This window comes from Poecilia latipinna, unplaced genomic scaffold (genome assembly GCF_001443285.1).
Source record: "Poecilia latipinna isolate Pla-1442-1.1 unplaced genomic scaffold, P_latipinna-1.0 Scaffold1669, whole genome shotgun sequence".
NCBI classification, from domain to species: Eukaryota; Metazoa; Chordata; class Actinopteri; order Cyprinodontiformes; family Poeciliidae; genus Poecilia; species Poecilia latipinna.
The window spans coordinates 11,427-33,567 of record NW_015114285.1 but is presented as its reverse complement, the minus strand read 5'-3'; the positions used below and the strand labels follow the sequence as shown (position 1 = coordinate 33,567).

General features: G+C 41.5%; 1 protein-coding gene across 1 annotated transcript in view; it reads left to right on the top strand.

The window, feature by feature from the left end:
* prox1a (prospero homeobox 1a) overlaps positions 1-20,536 on the top strand; it is a 39,157-nt gene extending 18,621 nt beyond the window's left edge. Inside the window, exons 4-5 of the mRNA XM_015059924.1 lie at positions 896-1,090; positions 15,696-20,536. Coding sequence (XP_014915410.1) covers positions 896-1,090; positions 15,696-15,881 — 381 coding nt within the window. The 3' untranslated portion in view covers positions 15,882-20,536. The remainder of the gene's footprint in view (positions 1-895; positions 1,091-15,695) is intronic.
* The last annotated feature ends 1,605 nt before the right edge of the window (positions 20,537-22,141 follow it).

The window sequence follows — 22,141 nt, the reverse complement described above, 5'->3', positions numbered from 1 at the left end:
CCCAGTGAGCAGTGTGCTCAGCGTTTAGCAGCATTTTGTCTCCCTTTCTTTCTGCTGCAGAAAGAGCAGAGGGGAGTATGAATGATGTCTGCAAGGTAGAAATTTCACTGAATTTTATCGAGTTTGAAAAGCGAAACAAGAATCCAAAGCACATAATATTATTACTAGCTGGCTAGATTTTTAGACACAGTTGTTTTCCCTTTGAGGTCAGGATGAAAAGGAGCCAGCACCAGCTGAGGCTCCTAATAGGTTTACCTCACCCTATTGAATTCACCCGAACAGCACTAGATCAGATAGCCATTGCCTCCTCGGCAGCACTTATCGCCTCTGTCTTCTTATTTTTGCTCCTTTTTTTATTTTTTCTTCATTTCCGTTTCTCCCTGCACGGGAGATGCGGTGAGGGGAGGAGGAACAGGGTGTAATTGGTGAGCGGGGTTAAGTACATGTTTGAGCCCCCCTGCGGGCCAGGGCGCTTCAGATGATGACTTAATCGTTTTTCTGGTCAATTATGTGTTTGCGGTCTCACCCCCTCTCTTCCACCTCTCCCTCCACTCGCAGGGTTATGATAGGGGGGGAGGTCTGCTCCCAACGGGGAAGACGAACCACACACACACACACTCTCTCTGGCGTTTATTCTTTTCTTCCCTCGCCAACCTCCTCGCTTTGCTGTCTTACTTAATATCTCTATCATCGTCCCTCACTCTGCAACCTGTTTTCTCTTCCGCTCCTCTTTTATCTCTCCCAGCTTCCTCCCACCTTACCTCACGCCTCAGCTACCTGACATAAAACAGGATCCATTCAGATCCATGTCAAAACGCTGTTCATAAGAAGCACATTGACACATCGGCTTTGTCTTCTGCTGACCTCTCCGTTCCTCCTCTGTCTTTTCCTCCAGTTTAACCGCTGCATCACCTCCCAGCTGATCAAGTGGTTCAGCAACTTCAGGGAGTTCTACTACATCCAGATGGAGAAATTTGCCCGGCAGGCCATCAACGATGGTGTCACTGGAGCCGAGGAGCTGAGCGTCAGCCGGGACTGCGAGCTCTTCCGAGCCCTCAACATGCACTACAACAAGGCCAACGACTTTGAGGTAAATGCTTCAGCGACTCGACATAGGCTGCAGCGAAAGGCTCGGTAAGAGGAGGAGCTGAGAGGGAAAACTGAAATTTCATCGGACGCCTAATCCAATGTGTATTCTGATACATTCTCGCTGCGCCCTCGTTGACTCTGGATCTGCTTTATATGCTGAGTTCAAGTCTGATGCAGAATTATTCAAACCCCTAAGCTTTTGTCACGCAGTCATTTATTTTATCTGGGTTTTATCTGACAGCAACACAAAGTGTATTGTGCGTATATCCTCAGTCCAGTTCAAATAACTGCTTACAGAAGTCAAGGTATCTTATAAATTCTGCTTCTCTCTGAGGATTGTCAGAGAATAGTTGTGAACAAACATGATCATGAGGATCAAGGAGCACAACAGACCTGCCATGATATGGCCATCACCTAAACTGGCAGGGTGGGAAAGGAGAGCAATGATCAAAGAAGCAATCAAGAGACACAAAGAGGTAACTTTGGGTGAGCTTCAAATTTCCACAGCTCAGGTGGAAGAATCTGTTGACAGAACAAATGTTACTTGTGCATTCTACGAATCTAATCTTTGTGGGAAAAGTGGCAAGAGAAAAACTGTATGGCTAAGTCCCATTTGTAGAGGACACAATAAAAATGAGGAAGAATGAGGCTGAGATTAAAATTACTGTCCTGCATGCATATTGCTACCTAGGACAAAGGGCTAATACTGCACACATCCCCCATACACAGTCCCTACTGTGAATCATGGTGGTCCCTGCTTTTCAGGGAGGGTGATCAGATTTAATATAGAGATGGAAGGGGCCTAAAAAGAGCAATAAGACTTGAGACTGTGGAGGTTTGCCTTCCAGCAGGACAAAAATCTGTGGCTTGAAATTTGCTGTTAACAGACACTAACCATCTAAACAGACTGAACTTTAGTTGGAAAAAATAATGCACAAAAAATCAGTACTCAGTCAGTGAGAGAAAATATAAAATATTTTATATAAAATATAAAATATTTTATATAAAATATAAGAGGAGGAGCTGAGAGGCCGTAATGTGACGAGTTGTGGTAAAGTTTCGGGGCTATAAATACTTTGTATGTACACCCCATGTACTGGAAAAGGCAGAGGAATATTTCAGCGCCTTTGGCTAAAAATAATCAAACCAATAAAATTTCACATTTGTTTTCAGTCTAGTTTAAACCCGTTTGAGGAAGTTTCTTCTGATGAGGAAGAAACGCACAAACACCTTGCTTATTTCACCTTTTCTTCTCCAGCAGTTTCCTCTCGACGGTTATTAGCTTACACTACCTCTCTGTGTGGGGATGTTTTAATATTTTGAAAAACTGCGTTGTACTTCCCTGTCCTCATTTGCCTACGAGCATCAGTGTGACCGTCCACTGCTTTCCGTTGATTGTCGTAAATTCCTGGCAGGTAGCTTCACCTTTAATATGTTCCATTGTTTTTCCCTCACTTCTCCTTTTGCCGACGTCTCTGTGCGTGCGAAATGTTTAAAGATGGACAGCGTTCCTCTCAATGTCAGCTGACAAAAGAGCTTTAAAGGACTTGGTGTTAAGAAAGACCTGGAGTGAGCTGCCTGTGCGTGTGTGTGTGTGTGTGTTTTGTTGTTGCTGCATTTCCCGGTGTCCTGTTCACCTCGAAGGGTACAGCCGTCCCTTGGACCGGCCTGGCATGCTGGCAAAGCACTTCTCCGGTGTGTGTGAGTGTGTGTGTGTGTGTGGGTGAGAGAGTGTGTGTGTCACTTTGAGGGGGGAAAAAATCTCACTGTTATCAAGGTTAAGCGTCCTACTGTTTTAGCTAGAGGAAGGGGAAAGAAAGAGGGGGAGTGGGGGACAAGGGAGATGGATAGATAGGGGACGGAGGGTGAGAGCTCGGAGACAAAAGAGAGACCGATGAAGGGAGAAGGGGAAAGGGGGGAAACCGATGGGGGAAATGGAAGGAGAGAAGAGGGAAAAGAGATGACGTGCAGGAGCGAAGTGCCCTTGCGAGCAGTGGGAGTTTTGCAAGCTCTCACATTTAAAGGGCTTCGCTTTCTTTCCCTGTGTTTCCTTCTGTCTCTCTCCATCATTATTTGTCCACTGGGGCTGCTCTCTGTGCACCCAAACACTCACACAAACACACACTCTCCCCCACATCCATCTTCAAACCTCTTAAGGGAGGCTTTGAAAGACTCTGGCAGACAGAAGCACTTGTATATATGAGGTCTCAATCAACTGAAAGCACATCAGGGCAAAGCAAGATTTCTTCTATTTAGGCAGGGCCCTAATAAGTGCAGAAATCAGTGAGATAGGGAAATAAATTAAACAGACAGTAAGTTAGAGACTCTCACCTCTGAGTTTGACTCAAATCAAGCTGCTAAAGTATAAAATATTTCATACTGTGCCATGTGTCTTAGAAAACAGGACAGATACCTACATATCTGAAGTTTTTAACAAAATAAAAAGCCATCATAAGGACTTAGTTCAAGTGTGACATCACTGATTTGGACATTCTAGGCTCATTTTTGTCACACTCTGTTCCTATAAAAAATTTTATGAATAGACAGAGAAATATGTTTTCCCTCTGAGTGATGTGAAGCTGCGGTTGAAAAATGAAAAACAAAGAAATAGGAAAAGGACGCAGTTAAAAAGTGGACAGAAATAGCTAAGTAAGCCTCACATTGAAGATCTTTGATTGGCTGGGACAAACAGACACATTTTCAACTTTTTTTTTTTTTTTCTTTTTCAAAATAAGGACTGCTTTGGCTCAAATATCTATAAAACTCACATCCGGTGTTTGTAGGATTCACTTTCAAATTATTCTCAAAGCATTATGAGACTCCAATGGCTCACAAACATCATGTTTACTTGTTGTTTAATAAACAGTTGTTTCAACCTGGCTGTTAAAATGGCTTCTCATCAACGGGGAACAAGTTTTTAGTCTGTTCTTCCTACAGAGAACAGCAGCCTCCACATTTATTACCCTGGTAAAACGTATTAAAAATAGCTGTTTGAAAAAATTATCTGCGTTAATTCGTGGCACCCACAACTTTTACTGGGTTATAAATATTACGTGACACTCCCGTTTCTGTTAGACACTCTTTAAAATGAGAAGGGCCTTTCATTTGAGGCAGATGTGTGTGTTGAGGTTTTTAAGTCAAGAAGCTGACACATCTACAGTCAGAAAAAAATAATTTAAAAGTTTAAAACAACTGGAACAAAGCTGGACGCCGGCCGAAGGCTATTTTGCCACCATGTCTTGGGAGGATGAAAGCAAAGGGAGGCAAAAAGAAACACAAAGTTAATTGTGAGATTACCACAAAAAGCTTTTCAGTGTGAGATTAGGCTTCTATAATAAAACATACATCTTCATTATAAGTACCAATAAATATAGAGGGCAACATGAATGTAAATGCAATTGATGGCTTAGTTGACTTTCTGAAAGCGAATTGCACCAAGTTACAAACTGAACCAATGAATTAATGATCGTTAACTATCCAAACATCTTATTGTATATTTATATTTTGGCCAGTTGCGGTTTAACGTCTTTCAAGACGCCTTTTAAAACAATTAAAAATATTTAAATAAGAAGCGGGACATAAACTGTTATGACAACATAATATGTTTTGCATTTGCACATTGTAGCCACACTAACCTGCACATGAGCTTGCACGTGAAAATGCGAAATTAAGTTTGAAAACGTTGATCCTACAGGAACTAAAGATTGCATTTCGCCTTAAAATGGACAAACTTTGTCGCCGGCCACAGACAAACGTGGACGTGTCCACCTGCAGGGATCGAGCTGGCAACACGTCCGTCCGCACACACAGAGGAGACATCTTGTTCCCCCTTGCTAATTTTCCTGCGATGCCTTCAAACAAGTCTCTCATTCTTCGCCGGGCACCAGGAAGTTACTGTTGAAACAGGCTTAAGGGGAACAGCCGATTTGCATACATAAATGTAAAAATTTGCAAGAAGACAGGCAGGGTGGGAAAGAGTTAGCGAGGCCAGGTGAATAAGTCTTCTGTTGGCTGAGGAGCTGCCTCAGTGGAGGAGGGTGGGAAGGTGTTTTGCATATTAAGGTTTTTTTTTTTTTTTTTTGCACGCTGGGCAGGTGTCTGAGAGATACAGGAGCTGATTAGAGTTTAGCACAAGGAAAATTTGCCCAGCCATGCAAATTTCTAACCCCCCTGATGAACCGACCGCCTTGGTGAGCGCTAAGACTCTTTGTGTAAGTGTTTGGCTTTTTGGTGTGTGTGTGTATGTGGGTGTTGTTTGCGTGTGTGTGTTTGCAAGTGCGTGGGTTGTGTGTGTGTGTGCTTTTTTGGTGTTTGTGTGGGGAGCAGTGTGTTTGCGTGTTCTACACATGTGTGCGGACACACTCGTTATGTCTCCCATCTTATGTGTGTGTGTGTGTGTGTGAGTCATAGAGGTAATGTGGAGATGGAAATGTACTGCATGTGTATCAGGATGCCTCCGAGGCCCTTTTCCGTGGATCTCTCCCCTTTCTCCTCCTCCTCCTCCTCCTCCTGCTGCTCTTCTTCCTCCCCTACCTGCCTGCACCACCACTTGAAACAGGAGCCTACGCAGATTCAGCAAGCAAACACACACACACACACACACACACACACACACACAGAGTTTTCCCTTTGCCAGACTCTGCATCATCAAAGTTCCATCCACCTTGGTGGCGTCTTTGGAATGAATATGTCCTCTGTTTCTCTGATCGCAAACACACACACACACACGTCCGTGGCCTTTCTTGTTTGATGCTAATATGCTCTGTCACTGTGCTGGCCTAATACGCTCCCCATCTCCCTCCCAGCTTCTCTTTTGTCGCGATTGTTTCCCCTTTCCCCCTTTTCATATCCCTCCTCTCTTCCTTCTGTTCCCTTCCTCCTTTCATCCTCCTTTTTCTTTGCGTGTCTTCTGTTCTTGCCTCCCTCACTTTTCTCCCCTCCATTAGGAAGTTTTAATGGCATAATTGTCACATTCCTTCTGGCACAATGAACACCAGCAGTAATTAAAGAGCTTGCCGTTAATTACCTAGACCCCAGCTCTACTTTCCTCTTTTCTCAGCGACCCCCTATTTCTCCCCTGATCCTCTCTCTTCTTCTCTTTCTTCTTCGCTTCACATTCACTCCGTCAGTTGTCATCAAAGTCCTCCGACAACACGCCCGGCCTCCCAAAGCCTTGACTTTGAGCAAGCGCTGCTTTCATGTAAGGACTCAAGTGAAAATTCTCACTTAGTGTCCTTTTCTTTGCCGTCCTTGTCTTTGAACCCCCCACCCTCCACCCCCCAACTCAATGACAACAGACACATTGCCTTTCATAAAACAGGAATGTGTGTGACCCGGTAATGGGTTAGAGACACAGAAGAGAGGTGAGGTCTCTTTATGATGTCTCTGGGAAACTCTCAGATTTCCATAAGACAGACCAGGCCAAGTTTTCTCTGTCAGCTGCTGCTCCTCCCACAGCAGACACACACACATCTTGGCGTTTAAAGAGGAAGTCCATATGATCTCTATGCGAGAGGGAGGCACCGTGAAAAGTGGTGAGAAGCCTTCTTCTGCGCACTGGGATCATGTGTCCTCTCTTATCAGCTGTTCTTTCTCTTGCTGCAAAGACGTGTCACTCCTTTTGTCTCCCGTCGTCTTTTGTGCATCCTTCCGTCTGTCACTGCTGTATTTTGAAATGTACTTTCTCTGGACATTTATAGGGTTCCTTAGCCATTTTTCATGTAAAATTGCTAAACTTTCCCCATTTCAGGTTTTCAGAGTTTTCTGTCACTTATGGTTGTTTTATGTGCGAGAATGAAATGAGGGGGGAAAGGGAAGGACAGAGGGAAGGTTGTTCAAGAGACAGAAATAAAGGCAGGTCAAGAAAGAAATGGAGGCGGACACTAGGAAGGAAAAAAGGATGGAGGACTTTTTTCCTTGTCAGTTTAGGTATGACACGGAAAAAAGAAGGATGGGAAAAGGAAGGACAAAACTAGGAAAAAGGCAGGAAAGAAAGAAAAGATGACTTTTATCTTTTTATGTTTTATACTTATCTAGTGCTTAAAAATAGTGAAATGAAATCAAATTTCAGACTTTGTAGACACCCTGGGAAATCCCTGAAAAAAAAATGAAAGAAAACGTAAGATTTTACACCGTCACTTCCTCTGTCCTGTCTCTTCCCTTTCCATCTTCCCACTTTTCCTCCCGCCTTCCTTTTGCTCTCCTTGTCTCTCCAGCCTTTCCCAGAGCCGCAGAGAGCTGAGAGCAGATGCTGTCTGTCCAACCGCCTTGCCCCATAGCATTGTGTGCTTCACCTCTCCTTCCCCCTTCTTTCCCCTCGTTCCTCCTCTTCACGTCCCTCTCGGGGCTCCATTTGTTCTCCACCCAGAGAAACTAATGTCTGTTTTCTCCTCCTCCTCCTGCTGTTCCACTCCTTCATTCCTAGGCTTTTTTTTTTTGTTGTGATTTTCACACCACATAGACCATAATGTGTGTGTGCGTGTGTGTTTGCGTGCGTTTACGTGGGTGTGTGTGTTCATGTGTTTGGAGTGCGTCTTTGACCAGCGTTTGACCTCAGGGAGTTTGAGGTGAAAAGGTCACAGGCATTTCACTCTGATACGAAAGCAAAAGACGCAGATTCAAACATCTTGAAAGATACATAAGTACCTACAAACGCGCGCTCTTACACAGGTGTGGCTCCTCCACCGAACAGCTTTAGGGTTCTCTTTGAAGAGCGATTGAAGACAAAAAAGGTAGACGAAAGAAGTGGGAAGATGAAAAAAATAAAGCTGGCGGTATAGATTTAGGTTCAGACCTGCCAAAAATACGAACAAATACTGTGGGACTTGCCAGTGGGTTTATTTCCACAGCAAGCACAAACACCTCTCCTCTCACCTTCTTCTGCCTCCTCCCGACTACAGTCTCGCTCTCTTTCATTTCCCTCTCATTTAGCTCTAAGTAAAGCAGAACATGCATTAACAAGGAATGCATGTTTGCACAGGTTGCAAGTAGTTATAGAATTTAGACAATACCTGTAACCCGGGTTTCTACACAGTCTTGGAAAATCTGGAAGTCTGGAGTTTTGTATGTAAGATAAAGCTAAGCGACAAACATTGATAGATAATACGAAAATGATGAGCTGAAGGATGAAACGTCTTAAATGAGCCCCATTCACTAAAGGGTGCCCTAAGGGCTTGAAAGCAAAAAAAGAAAAAAAAATAAGGAAAGATGTCTGTTGCACTGAATGTCTTTTCTATTATTGATATTATTCATATTTAAGATTAAATTGAAGAGGGTTTTTTTTTATATATATGTTTTAAGGAATTTGAACTCCATTTAAATATATCTTGTTCAAAATCTAAATCAAAATCTGGTCAATCCCGAACGAGAGCATCCAAAGATTTGTCCAAAGGAAATTTAACATTTTTGAAACCCTTGTCACCCAATGCACTATTCCAGCAAAACAGTGATTATAATCAAAGTTATAACCAAAGCACCTAAAATATTAGTTGACTTATCAAACTAATAAAAAAAAGTCCAATAATGTACCTCACTTCCAAAACGAAAGTCATCACAAAAACAGCCTTATTCCCAATTTGCCTTTTGGGACAAATCTATATAAAGTTGGAGATAGTATAAAATAGATCAACAATTAAAATGAAATGAACCTCCACTGTAATTATCCAAGATGTTTTTTCTTGTTTCATTTCTGTTATTTTTTTTTTTTTTGTGAAATTTATAAAAGATAATCAGCTTTTCATCTCACTGCTATTAAACCCTCCCGATTATTTATGTCTTCTCAGAGATCCTTTCCTCATTGTGTACTGTTGATTCACATGATCAGACGTGATTAAATGACCAGAGTGGTGTGTGTGTGTGTGTGTGTGTGTGTAGCATCTGGGGCAAAATGAGTATCAAAGAGACGCTTAAACATTAAGACGTATATGACTTTATCACTCCTTTTCCACACCTGCTCATACACACCTTATCTCACGGCACATTGCTGGTGCTAGATTTCAGCCCATCTCCTCCTCCTCTTCCTCCGTCCGTCTTCCCCTCCTCCTTCTGTCCCTGGTCACCTTGTGCGGGGCAGCCTGCTCTCTGTGGCACAGCTGCTGATTATGTCATTATTTCTGGACCATTTTGGTCTCCGTCCGTGTGTGTGTCAGACTAATGAAGCGTGGCAAAGGGACGCACGCCAAAAATGACCAGGGCGTGCATCAGAGCTGCAGATGTGTCAAGACACCCCCCTCCCCACCCCTTCATACTCCCTTTTTCCTCCCCCTGCTGATGCCAAACTCCCTTTCCTTCAATCCAATCTGCAGTTTATTATTTCTCCTTTCTTCCCCTGCCATTTCCATCTTTCGCTTACCCTCACATTCTCTCTCCCTCCCTCTATCCATCCATCAATCCATCCATCTTCCAACCTCTCTCCTGCGGTCCAGCTCCTTACCTCCCATCTTTTGTTGTTTCCAAACCCCCCCACCCCCCCTCCATCCTCCTCCTCTTCCCTCCCCCTGTTCTCCTCCTCTCCAGATGTCCTGCTCCTATCTTCCAGACTCCCTAGCTCCTTTCTTTCCCCACTGCCTCCTGCGCTCTCAGTCTCTCAAAGCTCGGTTGACTTCCTGACCTCAGAGGCCCAGCTCTCAGTGACCCCCGTCTCCCCTCCATCATTTAGATTGTTTTCTCTCAGCTGGGGACACCGTATAATATCAGGCAGTGAATATCTAAGTCTCTAAACAAGGCTTGAATCTATGATTTCAGTTTTTTTTCTGAAATCATAGATTCAGAAAAAAATCTGTAGATTTGTAGATTTTTATGTAGTTCCTTTCCAAATGTATGTACACTTGAACTTTTTCACACGATAAAACCACATTTTCAGTTTGTTTTATTTGTGATTTTAGGCGTTACATCAAACCAAAGGACTTGCAATTGGGACGTGGAAGAAAAAGAATTGGCCCAGTCAAAGTCCAGAACTTGACAAGACTTAAAATTTGAGCCCCACAGGCAATGTCTGTCCAATCCAACTGAGTTTGATATATTGCAAAGAAGAATGGGCCACTACTTCAGTCCCTATATGCAAAGCAGGCAAAGATATATCTCAGTATAATTTATGTGCTACTTTTTGCTTTGTAATATGGAAAATCTCGAAAGATTACATAAAATTTCTTGATTTTAACATGACTTAGTTTAATCAAACTCAGGGTGCAGCAGAATAGAAAATGAATGTCAAAGAGATACCAAATACATGTTCAACTAGCATGTATCTAAGGGTCGAAGTCCAGGCACAAAGGAGAACAACTTCAGTGTCTTTGACCCTGTCCTGTCCTTGACTCTCTCTTGGAGGTGCACCTTGAGAAGACTACCATGTGACGCTAATGCTTCTGCACACAAAAACACACCAAGCTTTCCACTAGAGACAAATCCACATACACATATATACACAACGGCAGCCCCTCAAGGCTCTACATTCTCAAGGCTATCAGTGGAGTGAGGGTGGCTGATGTTTGCTCAGCTTTGAGGCCCTTTTCCCGTCCCAACAGTCTCTGAAGCACAGACCTCACAAGAGATAGACCTGAGGAGCTGAACTGTATCATGGCCATACAGAAGGCTGTGAAGATGAAGAATGTAAATCGATAAATTAAGAGTGTATTAATTTGAGGAACCGTTTCCTACTTGCCACTTGCTTTGCTTTTGTGGCTGTTTGACGTTTCAGCCATGGCACGGTGTTATCAGTGCTAAGGGGCCAGGGGACAAGCATGGTGAGGGGCAGCAAGAGAGGGGACATGGGTTGTGTTTGCATAAAGTGACAGTGTGGGCCAAGGGCTTATCAAGGCCTTTGTAGATTATTGATTGGAGCAGATACGTGAGGTACACGGGCCTGTACGTACCAGAGTGTGTTGGAGGTTCGGAAAACTCTGGCTTGACTCAAAAAAGATGCAAAGATGTTCAACTGTGCTTCTTTTGTGAACTACTGAGTCTTCTTGCAACACAGCAACCGTGGACGCCATCATTCAAAAATGTTCCTGCCACACAGATCTAAACACAGGGTATGGAAAACATGGGAAGTGCTGGTATTCCCAGGCTTGGTTGGAGTTAGGAATTAACCTGGCTGTAGCATGGGGCTTGTGTTGTGTCCCTGCATTTCATCCTTCAAGGCAACAGCTTGCTAGCAAACACACTCTCTTGTGCACGCACGCATACACACAGCCTTATCTTCCAGGGTCTTGTCTTGTTTGGCTAACACTGTGCAAATAGAAGGTGCAATACATCTCCTGACAGTTCCCAAAAGCAAAGGGGAGAAACACGCTGGTCAAACAAACAGCCAACCCTGAGTCACCCAGAGAGAAGAGATTTCTCAGGCTTTAACGAAACACAGATACACGCACACACATATATCTCTACACTTGGTGTGTAACAGTAGCCTGAATTTGAAGGCTTTGGGGCCTCTGGCTACCTTTTTAAACGTTTGTCTAAGCAGTCTTAAGACAGGAGCTGCTGCTCCTGGAGTGAATGGCTCCCAGCAAGCCATCCACAGGCTCCCTTTGTCCTCCGTCATATTTTATTATCTCATCAAAAAGCAGGAAATCCGATTCCCTCTCTCTGAAAAAGAGCTTATCCTTCTGTCTCAAAGCAACCTGTCACAAGAGGGAGAGATGGAGAGAATGGGGGAGAGTTGTTGGGCCGACGGGGAGACAGTGTAAAGGAGTGATTAACTGCCTCATTGCTATCAGACTCTCTTTTCTTTTTTCTGTCTTGCTTTGGTCTGTCCCTCTTGATTGGTATTTATCCAACACAGAGCACAATGTGAGGGGTTAGGAAGGCACAGATTTATCACCTTTGTGGATTCTTTCATCAGCCTTTCGTCCTTGTCTTCTTTTTTTTTTCATATAAAGTTACACAAGGTAATAGCTGCATAAATATCAGCTTTCAAGAGAGCTGTTTTTTTGAACATCCTGTCACTTGTGTCCTTTGTGTTTTTTACACTAAATATTGAGATTCATAGAGAATCTGGTCATTTCTATGTTATGGGCGTAATCTGGCTCCTTTCATATGAAAATCACTGCTTTTATTTTTATAAATGGGACAGAGGGACAGAAGTCCATATGATGGTTGTCCCAAACAATGGTGGTTCATTCCAATCCTTGAGGTCTGGTGTCCTGCAGGTTTCAGATGGATGCTATAGGTGTGTTTCAGTACAGCTAATTCACATACCTCAATTGACTGAACCAGAAGAAGATTTAAAACCAATCAATTTCAGCTAATTGCTACTAGTTGCTTGGAATCTTTCAAATATTTTTTTTGTGTTAGCTCTCACTGTCAAAAAAATATATGAATCTTGTAATTTCTCAAGCATTATATGGCAAGTTATTTTTTTTTATGTCTGTGTTTTTCATAACAAAAACAGAATACTATCAAGTTATCTTGAATATTATCCAAACTGGTCACATATCTACTTCATCAGACACTGAACACTTTAGAATAATATCTGAAAAAGAGAGTGTCTGATAATAGCTGTAGAGGGAATACTTGATCTTCAAGCAAAAATGCACGACAAGGCCAAACACTGCTCCAGATATTTCGGAAACTTTTTCTTAAAAAAAAAAAAGATATTTGCCTACAATTTTTTTTATTAAAATCAAAAGGGTTGTAAATATATATTTTTAAAAAAATGAACCAGTGCGTGGCAATTACATTGACAGTAGCAGTTCAAATCCAATAGCAGAATATCCCGAGCGTGGCTAACGCAATGCTGGGTTTGTTTTTTAATGATGCATATGTGGGGTTTCCTTACTGATAGTTTTACTTGAATTTTCTTCCATTTTTTATAGTGTTTCATTGGTCAATGCTTAATTAACTTGACTAATGATTTGAAAGCTTCTTCCAAAACAAAATGTAGCTTTTTTATTGTCTTGCCTGACATATTGTTTTTTGTTGTTGTTGTTGTTGTTGTTTAAGACACTTTTTAAGCTCACATTGGAAGCTTTATGAAAAGAAAGTTGTTGTGGTAGTTGGCCTTTATGCACATGCTTTAATAGCATCTGGGTGACCGGTCCACACTTCAGTAGATAGTTTTTTAATCCTCCTTCCTGTTTTTGAAAAAACTATGTTGTATTTACTCACTAGGGCCTTATCATCAAAAATGCTGCAAATGGCCACAGTTGGTATTTACACCGATGTTAACAGCTTTGAAAATAAAGCAGTGACACCTTTGTCTAATTTGACACAATTTACCCTTTATTTTCTCTAATATTATTTCCTGATTTGAAGCTTACTTCAAACAGTGTCAGCTCAGTATAAGAAAGTCATAGTATTTTTTTGTGTGTGTGTGCGTGTGTGTTTTTGGAGAATTTCGTCATCTAAGACTCAGTTTATATCCACATGTGAGGCTGTAAATGCACCAGAAAATTATTTTTTAAATTTTTTGTGTGTGTGTTAGAGGACTAGGCCTCAGTCACCTTGTTTGCCTTTTCCAAGTGCTTACTGCAAACCCCAAAAAAAAAAAAAAAAACTCTCCGTCCTTTATCGCCTCCCCTCCTCCTGCATCTGTGTTTTAATTTTGGGCTCTGCTGAGAAGTTGTTAAAAAGCCCTATGAAATATGTATGAAGGATTGTGAGCCACGCGATTGGCCCCATTTACCGGACAGCAGAGCAAATGAACAGCCACACTGGATAATCCCCCACAATGCCTGTGGAACAAAGGCCCAACAGCTGACCCTACAGAGAAGGATGGAGACAAGCGGAGAGTCGGGTAAAATGGTGGGGGGTGCAAACAGTTAGGGCTCACTGGTGGTCAGGGGGCAGTTCACTCGTATGCGCCTCACATGTAGTGGCAAAACAAAGGCTTGTGGGGCAGGAATAACTCCCTCTGTTCTGTTGTTCCACACTCTCTCCTTAGACTCTTCTCAGCCCCTCCTTCCCTCGCCATCGCTCCCTCACCCCCTCCCCCTCTCGCAGTCAAGAGGATCTGAAATACCAATACCCTTTTCTCCTTGACATTGCTTTCTCCTTGCAGTCAGCGTTTTGCTGTCCTTTTATAGTCAAAACGTCAGGAGAAATTCCATGAAGGAATATTCTTAGTAATGCAGCACTGCCTGCATCCAGCGGCCAGGGTGCTGCGCTCCTTTGGCCAGTCAGCGGAGTCTATGGGGAACAGCGTGCGCGGGCAATTGCACAAACTTGCCGTGGCACACGCATTACCTTGCCCTCGTGCCAGGGTTATTGTGCCAGTATTTCGGAAGCTACAAACAGTCCAAACAATGAATAATATCCTCTTCCACTCCTCTGGACAGGGGGATTCAATATTTGGGGAATTGGGTTATAGCATCCAAGCTCCTTATTCATGACTCACCTTTTCACTTCCACAGAATAACATACACACCACACGCCATTCATCACCCCTAGAGGGGGTGGGTGGGCTGTCCCATGTGTGTCTAAGAGTGTGAATAAAACCCTGCATGTGTGTGTTCATCGTGTGTGTCCACTAACCTTGCTGTGTCCTGACACTCCTGATGAGTATCTGCAGGACACTAGGAGTGGAGCGCGCACTGTCAGGCGTTTAGACTAGCTGCTGCTGTATCTATATGTGTGTGTGTGTGTGTGTGTATCAAGAGAAGCGGGCAGGGAGACAGTCAGCACTATCCAAGCAGGTGACCCCTGAAGGCTGCATCGCCCTTAGCTCTGAGTCGAGGAAAGAGCCAAATACACCAGGGTAGCTAAAGTGTGTGTGTCACCATACAGGATGTGTCATCTCCTTGGCACAAGAAGGTGTGTGCGCTGGTGTGTGTGCTCACGCCTACATAGGTGTGTGTGTGTGTGTGCGTGTGTGACAGAGTGTTGGCTTGGGGGAAGGTGTCACAGATCTTTGCCAGACTAATCATCTCCGCGGTGTCGGTGAGCGCTGCTGTCAGGGACACTAAAGAGGCGGCGTGTCTCCCCGTTCCCAGAGCATTTAGTACTTCCTCTTTCGCCAGCACCTCTCTGTCGCTCTTCAAGTCGACTCCGCTCTCTCAGTTGGTCACAGATTCGCAGCGAGAGCCATAAACATGTCACATGTGCCATGTTGCTACAGAGGGGGCGGGGAGTGAGAAGCGTGATGAACCTGAGTATACACAAGAAGTTACTTTTTTTCTCAGGCTGCCACCTCAATCGCGTTTTAAGGAAGTACACAGAGGAGATTTATGGTTTTACATCCACAGTGAAGATATCAAGATACACTGCCCTCGAAGATATTCAATTCACAGTGGCATGCAAAAAATATTTATAACTCTTTAATGCTTTCACATTTTGCTGTGTTACAACCAGAAACATCAGTTGGCCTGAATGGAGAAGTGTGTTTTCCAATCCCATTTAAAACTTTCCTCAACGCATGTAAACTTTCTAAAGAAGGCGCTCTAGTCAGATTAGACTAACACTGAACTCTTTGTCCTAACTGGTGGTGGCAGCATGTTACCATGAGAATGCTGTTCGTTGACAAAGATAAAAATGTCGGTTGAAGTTCATGGAAAGATGGATCAAGCTAAGTGCTGGGCAAGACGGTAGAAAACCTGATAGATGCTGCAGGCAACTTGAGAAAATCACCCCAAAAACTAAATGCAAATGTTCCCTTCTTCTCTTTGCCCACTAAGGTCCCCGATCGCTTCCTGGAGGTGGCTGAGATTACATTGCGGGAGTTCTTTAATGCCATCGTGGCCGGCAAAGATGTGGACCCATCCTGGAAGAAGGCCATCTACAAGGTCATCTGCAAACTGGACAGCGAGGTCCCTGAGATCTTCAAGTCCCCAAATTGCCTTCAGGAGCTTCTACATGAGTAAAATTCCTCCTACACCTCCATCTCTGCTCATCTCTTTGCGCTTATTTTGTTTGTCGTTTCTGATTTAATTGAATTTTTCAAAAAATTCCCCCTTTTTTTTTTTTTTTATTATTATTATTATTATTTCTAACTAAACGTTTGATTTTTTTTTTCTTTTATTATTATTTTTGAATGTATAAAAGTTATGGAGTAGCATTCCCAAACTAAAGCCTCTGTGGCATTTCCTAAATGATCTAGCTATTGTGTTGTTGTTCATATATTATTATGGTTATTATATGTTTTGTTTTTCTAACATTCTGAAGTGAAGAGACTTTTATTACTGGGTGTTTTTGGACCGTGTGAGCCCTCACCTGAATGGCCTGTTTTATGAACAATACTACCTGAGTGTGCGGAGGGACTTTGCATTTACATCACTACAAACACAGGCAGGGTTTACTAAGAAACTGTATCCCTCCAGTTGTAGGGGCATCCTGACAAACCGTTTCCTGCTTGGCTGCCCAATAGACTCTGCTTTATGAGATGTCACTAAGAAGACACACATGCACACAAAATCGAGGCCTACTGTGGTTATTGACTGGACTAAAACTGGACTCGTGTTACTGGTCAGCACTGGTCTGCAGAACTTGGACTGGTTTTAAGAGGCTACTGAAGTCGACCACCTTTTGAAGTGTATTCTCCCCTAAAAGCAGGGCATTGTGTTTATTGGGTGTACATTATTTTGATTAATATTCTTATTGTTGTTTATGATTATTTGTCTTTTTTTTTTTGCTTGCTGAAGATTGGCACTTCAAGACTTGTTTGTCCCTTGATGCCGTTGCAGAAGAAAAATAAATTATTATTAATATTACTCCAAGCGCATTTAGATTCCTAAATACTTTCTCCACCGTATTTCCCTCCATCCTTTTCTTTGCTCGAATTTCTTCATGAAAGCAATCATGTCAGGTTTTCTGTTTGACTGGAGTAAAAAGATGTCCCTAATTAGTAACACTGTGAAACAGGGTCTAAAGAAGGTTTCAGTAACACTTCACACAAAAGAGTACAGAAATACAAAGCAAACACATTATACTTGTGTTGTTTTTCTTCATACTCATCTTTAAATCAGCAATGTTTCTGAAGGTGCTCCACCTGAAAGTGTACAACTGCTCATCTGTATCTGTATACTGTCGATATCCAGCTCTTATAAGATTAAGGCAGCCTGATTACTATTTAGGCTTCTGTTCTAATAATCCTATGCGAAGTGAAAATGAAGTGCTAAAGTTGCTTTATTTGCAGATGATACTTGAATATTTCAGGATATTGTAGAGAAACTTAGGTTGAAGCAACACACACACACACACACAGGTGTGCACACACAAGTCAACCATAACAATTTGACCAACTGTTTAGTGGTGTATGCAGTCAAAACTATCCATATACCTGGTTTTAAATAATCTTTTACCAACATGTTTCTTATGACTGGAAGTGATGCCAACCAATTAGATTTAGGCAAAACTTGAATTTCATTGAGAACCTGTGAAGAAATCTAAAATTTAGGGTGGTAACTAAAAGGCCTTCCTCTCATAGAGACACAAAGTTGATCATCACCAAAGATATATTATCAAATACCAACGGAAATCCTATGAAAACTGGTCAGCAATTATAATAAGGGTTTGTGTGATGTAACACAAATAAAAAGATGTCTCTACCTAATTGTTTTAATTAGGTGCTTCTTTTAAATCACTTTATTTTCTTTTGAGCGAGACTCTCGCCTACCATAAACAAACTTCTTGGTTGAACGATATTTACTTTAAAATCTGCCAGGGGTACAAATTATCCAACGGGCGAAAACCAACCCATTCATTATTTCTGACACATGGACACATGCGGCAGTGGCATCTTTCTTCCGCGTTCATCTGCCTGTGAGTGATCTAGCTTTTTCCTACAAAGCAACAGTTCGAGGTCGGAGGTGAGCACTCACCCTGAGGGTAGATGGAGAAGTTCTCACCACTACAAAGATCAGGGACAAAGGAGCAGAGCGTTGTACAACGCACACCTGGAGCTCTCCGCTCTGCCCCGCTGTCTCAAAGCGGCTTCGTTCTCAGACCCAAAGTGTAATTTGCTTGAAAGCCACAGTGCCCAGATTGCTAAATGGCGGCCCCACAGAATTTTACCTGTGATTTTTTTTTTCCCCCTCCTTATTTGCACATATTTTTAGAGTTATTCATGTGTGTGACTGTGTGCTTTCATCCACCCTCTCTCAGGCTTAATAAAAGTGAAGGAAAAAGTTGACTTGAAAGTGCACGCAAGCTAGCTGTTGATCTCACCTCGGAGTCATTATCTTATAGGATGTCTTTGTGTTTCACAAAAGATCAAAAGGACCAGGTTGCTTGACCTGCTGACTCGTCTAAGCGAGACAAAGCACCTGACAAAAGGCAGCAGCAAAGACTTAGAGCTACTCCCTTCATTATGTCCCCCTCTCCTTCTCCTCCCTGGACAGTGTTTCTTCTTAAGATTGGGAGCCCTGAGAAAACGACCCGGACACTTTTCGCACTGAAGGATGCCTGAGTCTCAAAGCACCAGCCAAGGGCTCTAAAGCGTCACAAACAAAAGGGAGAAAGGAAAGACAGACTTTTATCTGATGTGCAGATTATTATCGGTCCCCGCCCTGCCCTTCCTGAAACTCCACCCTGATGTAATATAGTTTCTATGCCTAAAAAGTGTGGAAAAAAAAAATATTTTTGTCAAGTTTTCCTTTTCAATTGTCATTTGATATTTATGATTAAAAATAAATAAATATTGAAGTTCAGTTCTGGCATTTTCTGGTAATTTGTGAAAATATATACAGTTTCCGAAGGCTCTTTGAAAGAAAAGGTTTAATAAAGCAGCCACAGAGGGTAATTTATGTGGCACTTTTATGGAATTGAATACTTGGAAATTTCTCAACTAGGAGGAATAGGGGCAGGTTTTTATACCTTTTTCAGCCAGTTTCATTTTTTTATGTGTCTTTATTTTTCTTGCTACGTGTTGAATTAATATCTTGTTGAGAAAGAAATGCGTTTAGAAAATTTAAGCACATTTCAAGAATATGAACTATTGTGGCAAATATCAATATGTCAGGATAAAACAGAATACTTGTACAGATGTTTTTTATATGATCGGTAAGAGTGCTAGAGAGGAATGAGTGATTAAAAGACTAAGTTGGGGGGGCGGGGCGGTGTGGGGATAAATCTCCAAAAAAAATTCAAAAACAGCCAGCCCCCATGAGTCCCCCACCCACGCACACCCCTGCCAGGCCTTTAGCGGGAGTCCATCTCCCAACTCCCATCGGCAGTACTCTTGAAGTTGCACCAGCGTTGTGGTTTCTTTTACCGAGCGGTGGGGCCATCATGGCACAGGTGGTCGCCGACATAGACTTAGACCGAATCCAGGAAATAGACAGGACCTTGCAGTCAGATTTGCTATGGAAAGAAAATTTGTACATATATGCTTTGATTAAAGAGGCTGGAGGCAGACGTAAAAATCCTATAGGGCCTTTTTTTTGTTTGTTTGGTAAATATTTGTGGATTTTCTGTGTGCTCATCCGTACGTTTGTTTGCGACACATACTGTATACAAGTGTTTGCGTCTGTGTGAAAGAAAAGACCGATTATGAGAACCTGTGAACCACCGAGTGACACAATTCTCAACACTGTGTGCCCTCCCCCACCCCTGGGAGTACCACCCTTACATGTAAATGATTCTCATTAAGCATTGGCAACATGTGTTTTGGTGTGTGTGCGTGTGTGTGTGTGTGCGTGTGTGTGTGTGTGCGTGTTGTGATAATTTCTTCTGATCTGTTTTCTGACCTGTTTGAAAGAGGATTTTGATTTAAGGCTTTCAGTGGTAAATCCTTTCTTTAAATTATTATTATTATTATTATTATTATTATTATTATTACTAAAATTATTACTACACTGCTCCTCTTTTATTGTAAATAATAATGACATGGACTTACATTGATAAATACGGCCTTTGTATGACTTAGCAATATTTTTATGTAAATAGTGTTTTGTTCATGCTTTTTCTATGACATTATTAGTGCAGTAATTCCAATTGGAACAGCCATGTTTTTCTACAGTCTGAATAGTGACACAGGTTGTAAAATAAAACTCATAACGTGGCTGCTGTATTTCTTTCTCCTGTTACCGGTGTCTATTTGTCTCAGCAGGTTTTTGTGTAATTTATTGGTTTAATTTATCCTAATTTATTTCATGTTGTTCTATTTTGATTTCCTTCCATCCAGCGAAAGATGCACTGCATTGCAACAAGCTGAATCAATTTAAAAGTGTTCAGGCTTTTTTTTATTATTATTATTATTTAAAAGTGAATTTAATTAATGTAATTGACAGAAATGCTGAACAAAGATCAGACAGCTTAATGGAACCTGATAGATAATGGGTTTGACTGGGTAGAGGGTGGAGTTAGAAAGCTTGAAACTAGTTTAAAGACTTTTTTTCTTCTCTTGAGATGTTTATTTTCCCCCCCTGTGTTGTTTTGGCCCAGCCCAACAAAGAACCAGTAGTCAAACTGCCTTTTGTGCCTTCACCCTCTATGAACTGAATGTATGTGCAGTATATATGCAAGCTTGTGCTAAATGCAAAAAAAGATAAAAATAAAAAACGAGAGTGGAAAATGTCAACGGGATGGGGGTTTTTTTTTTTTTTGTTTTTTGTTTTGTTTTTTAAAGCATCTGCAAGATTTTAAAGACTGACCCTGAAATATAATTCTTCATTTCTATTCTAAAACAATATTTAACACCAGGAGTTCTCTAACTTAATATTTAAAAGGTCTAAATCTAATTTCGAGAAGAAAAAAAATCAGATATCTAGATCACTTTGAAATAATTACATTTTTATACATTCACTTTCAACATACAAGCATTGTGTTCCAACTATATTTTAACTTGACTATTTGAACTCCAAACTCAGCAAAAATGCAGATGACTTTGAAATTTATTTCTCAGACTGTCTGACAAAATACTTTACAAACATTCATCTTATTCCACCTAAGATAGATGCACTTGGCAGTTTCTGCCTTTTACCTTTTTTTTGTACCATAAATAAGTATTAAAATTTCTTATGTTGTCATAGCAGCGTAAGGCTCATAATGAACTTCACTTTAGCATACACTTTGTACACTATCTGGCCGCAGGTTAACACCTGTTGACCGGGTCCAGACTGACTGGCAGTTTGGCCCAGATCCAGATCAGAAACTGACCTTTGAAAATCGTTTTATTACCCTGATATCTCAAAACTTGTTTCTCCAGCATTGAATGCTCCGATGCATTTAATTCATGAACCACGCCCTCTGTTATTGTGGAGAACATGCCTCTATGATGTGGCAAATAAGAGTTGCAAAAAGTTTTTTTTGTTGTTTTCAATTAAATAGGTTTTTATCCTTGAATTAACAGCTGAAAGACTGCAATGTTAGAACTTCAGGAATTTGATTATTATAATATATAATTATTCACATATTAGCAAAACAGATTGACATGGTATTTCCATGTCTATTTGACATGACACTGATACTTATTTACTGCAAAGAGAGGAAATTATTTTTATTCCATTATCGATGCAAAGTCGTCTAAAATTGTTGAAGGTATAGTAGAGTAAAAAGTGTGGTCATAGAAAAGCAATTCATCTCTCCATTAAGGGATTCCACTGCATAGATAATTATTGTTTAATGTATATATATTTTTTAACCAAATACTTATTAATTGCATTTTATTTACAGTGACAATAACTATATTCTGGTTTGATCTGTTTATCAACTCTGGAAAAAAGTTGTAATAAAATGCACAATGATCCTTCAATGATAGCTGTCCAGAAATTAAATTGTTTTAAAGTTTCTAAAAGAGAACATGTTTAAGATTCGCCTACAGACTTTACCGCTTTTTTTTGTTTTTTTGTTTTTTTTTTTTCTGGGGGGGAGGGGTTGTTCTGTTAGTAGTTTGGGAATTGTTTAAGAAGGCTATTTAAAAAAAAAAAAAAAGTATGGTGTTGTTCTCTCTGCGTCATTTTGCTGTTTTCTTATCGTGACCTCCTCTGTACTTTCCAGCATGCCAGCCCCATCGCTCTGTTCCTTTTTTTCCCTTTGTTCTCGCCTGACTTGCTTTTCTCTCTTTTTTGCTTTGATGCTCATTTTTTGGAGTTGCCTCTTTTGTGTCTTTCTTGCTCGTTTTTATTCTTTTTTCCCCCCCCCTCCTTTGCTCCTATGTTCCTTTTCCCTCTCGTCCTCCGCCCGC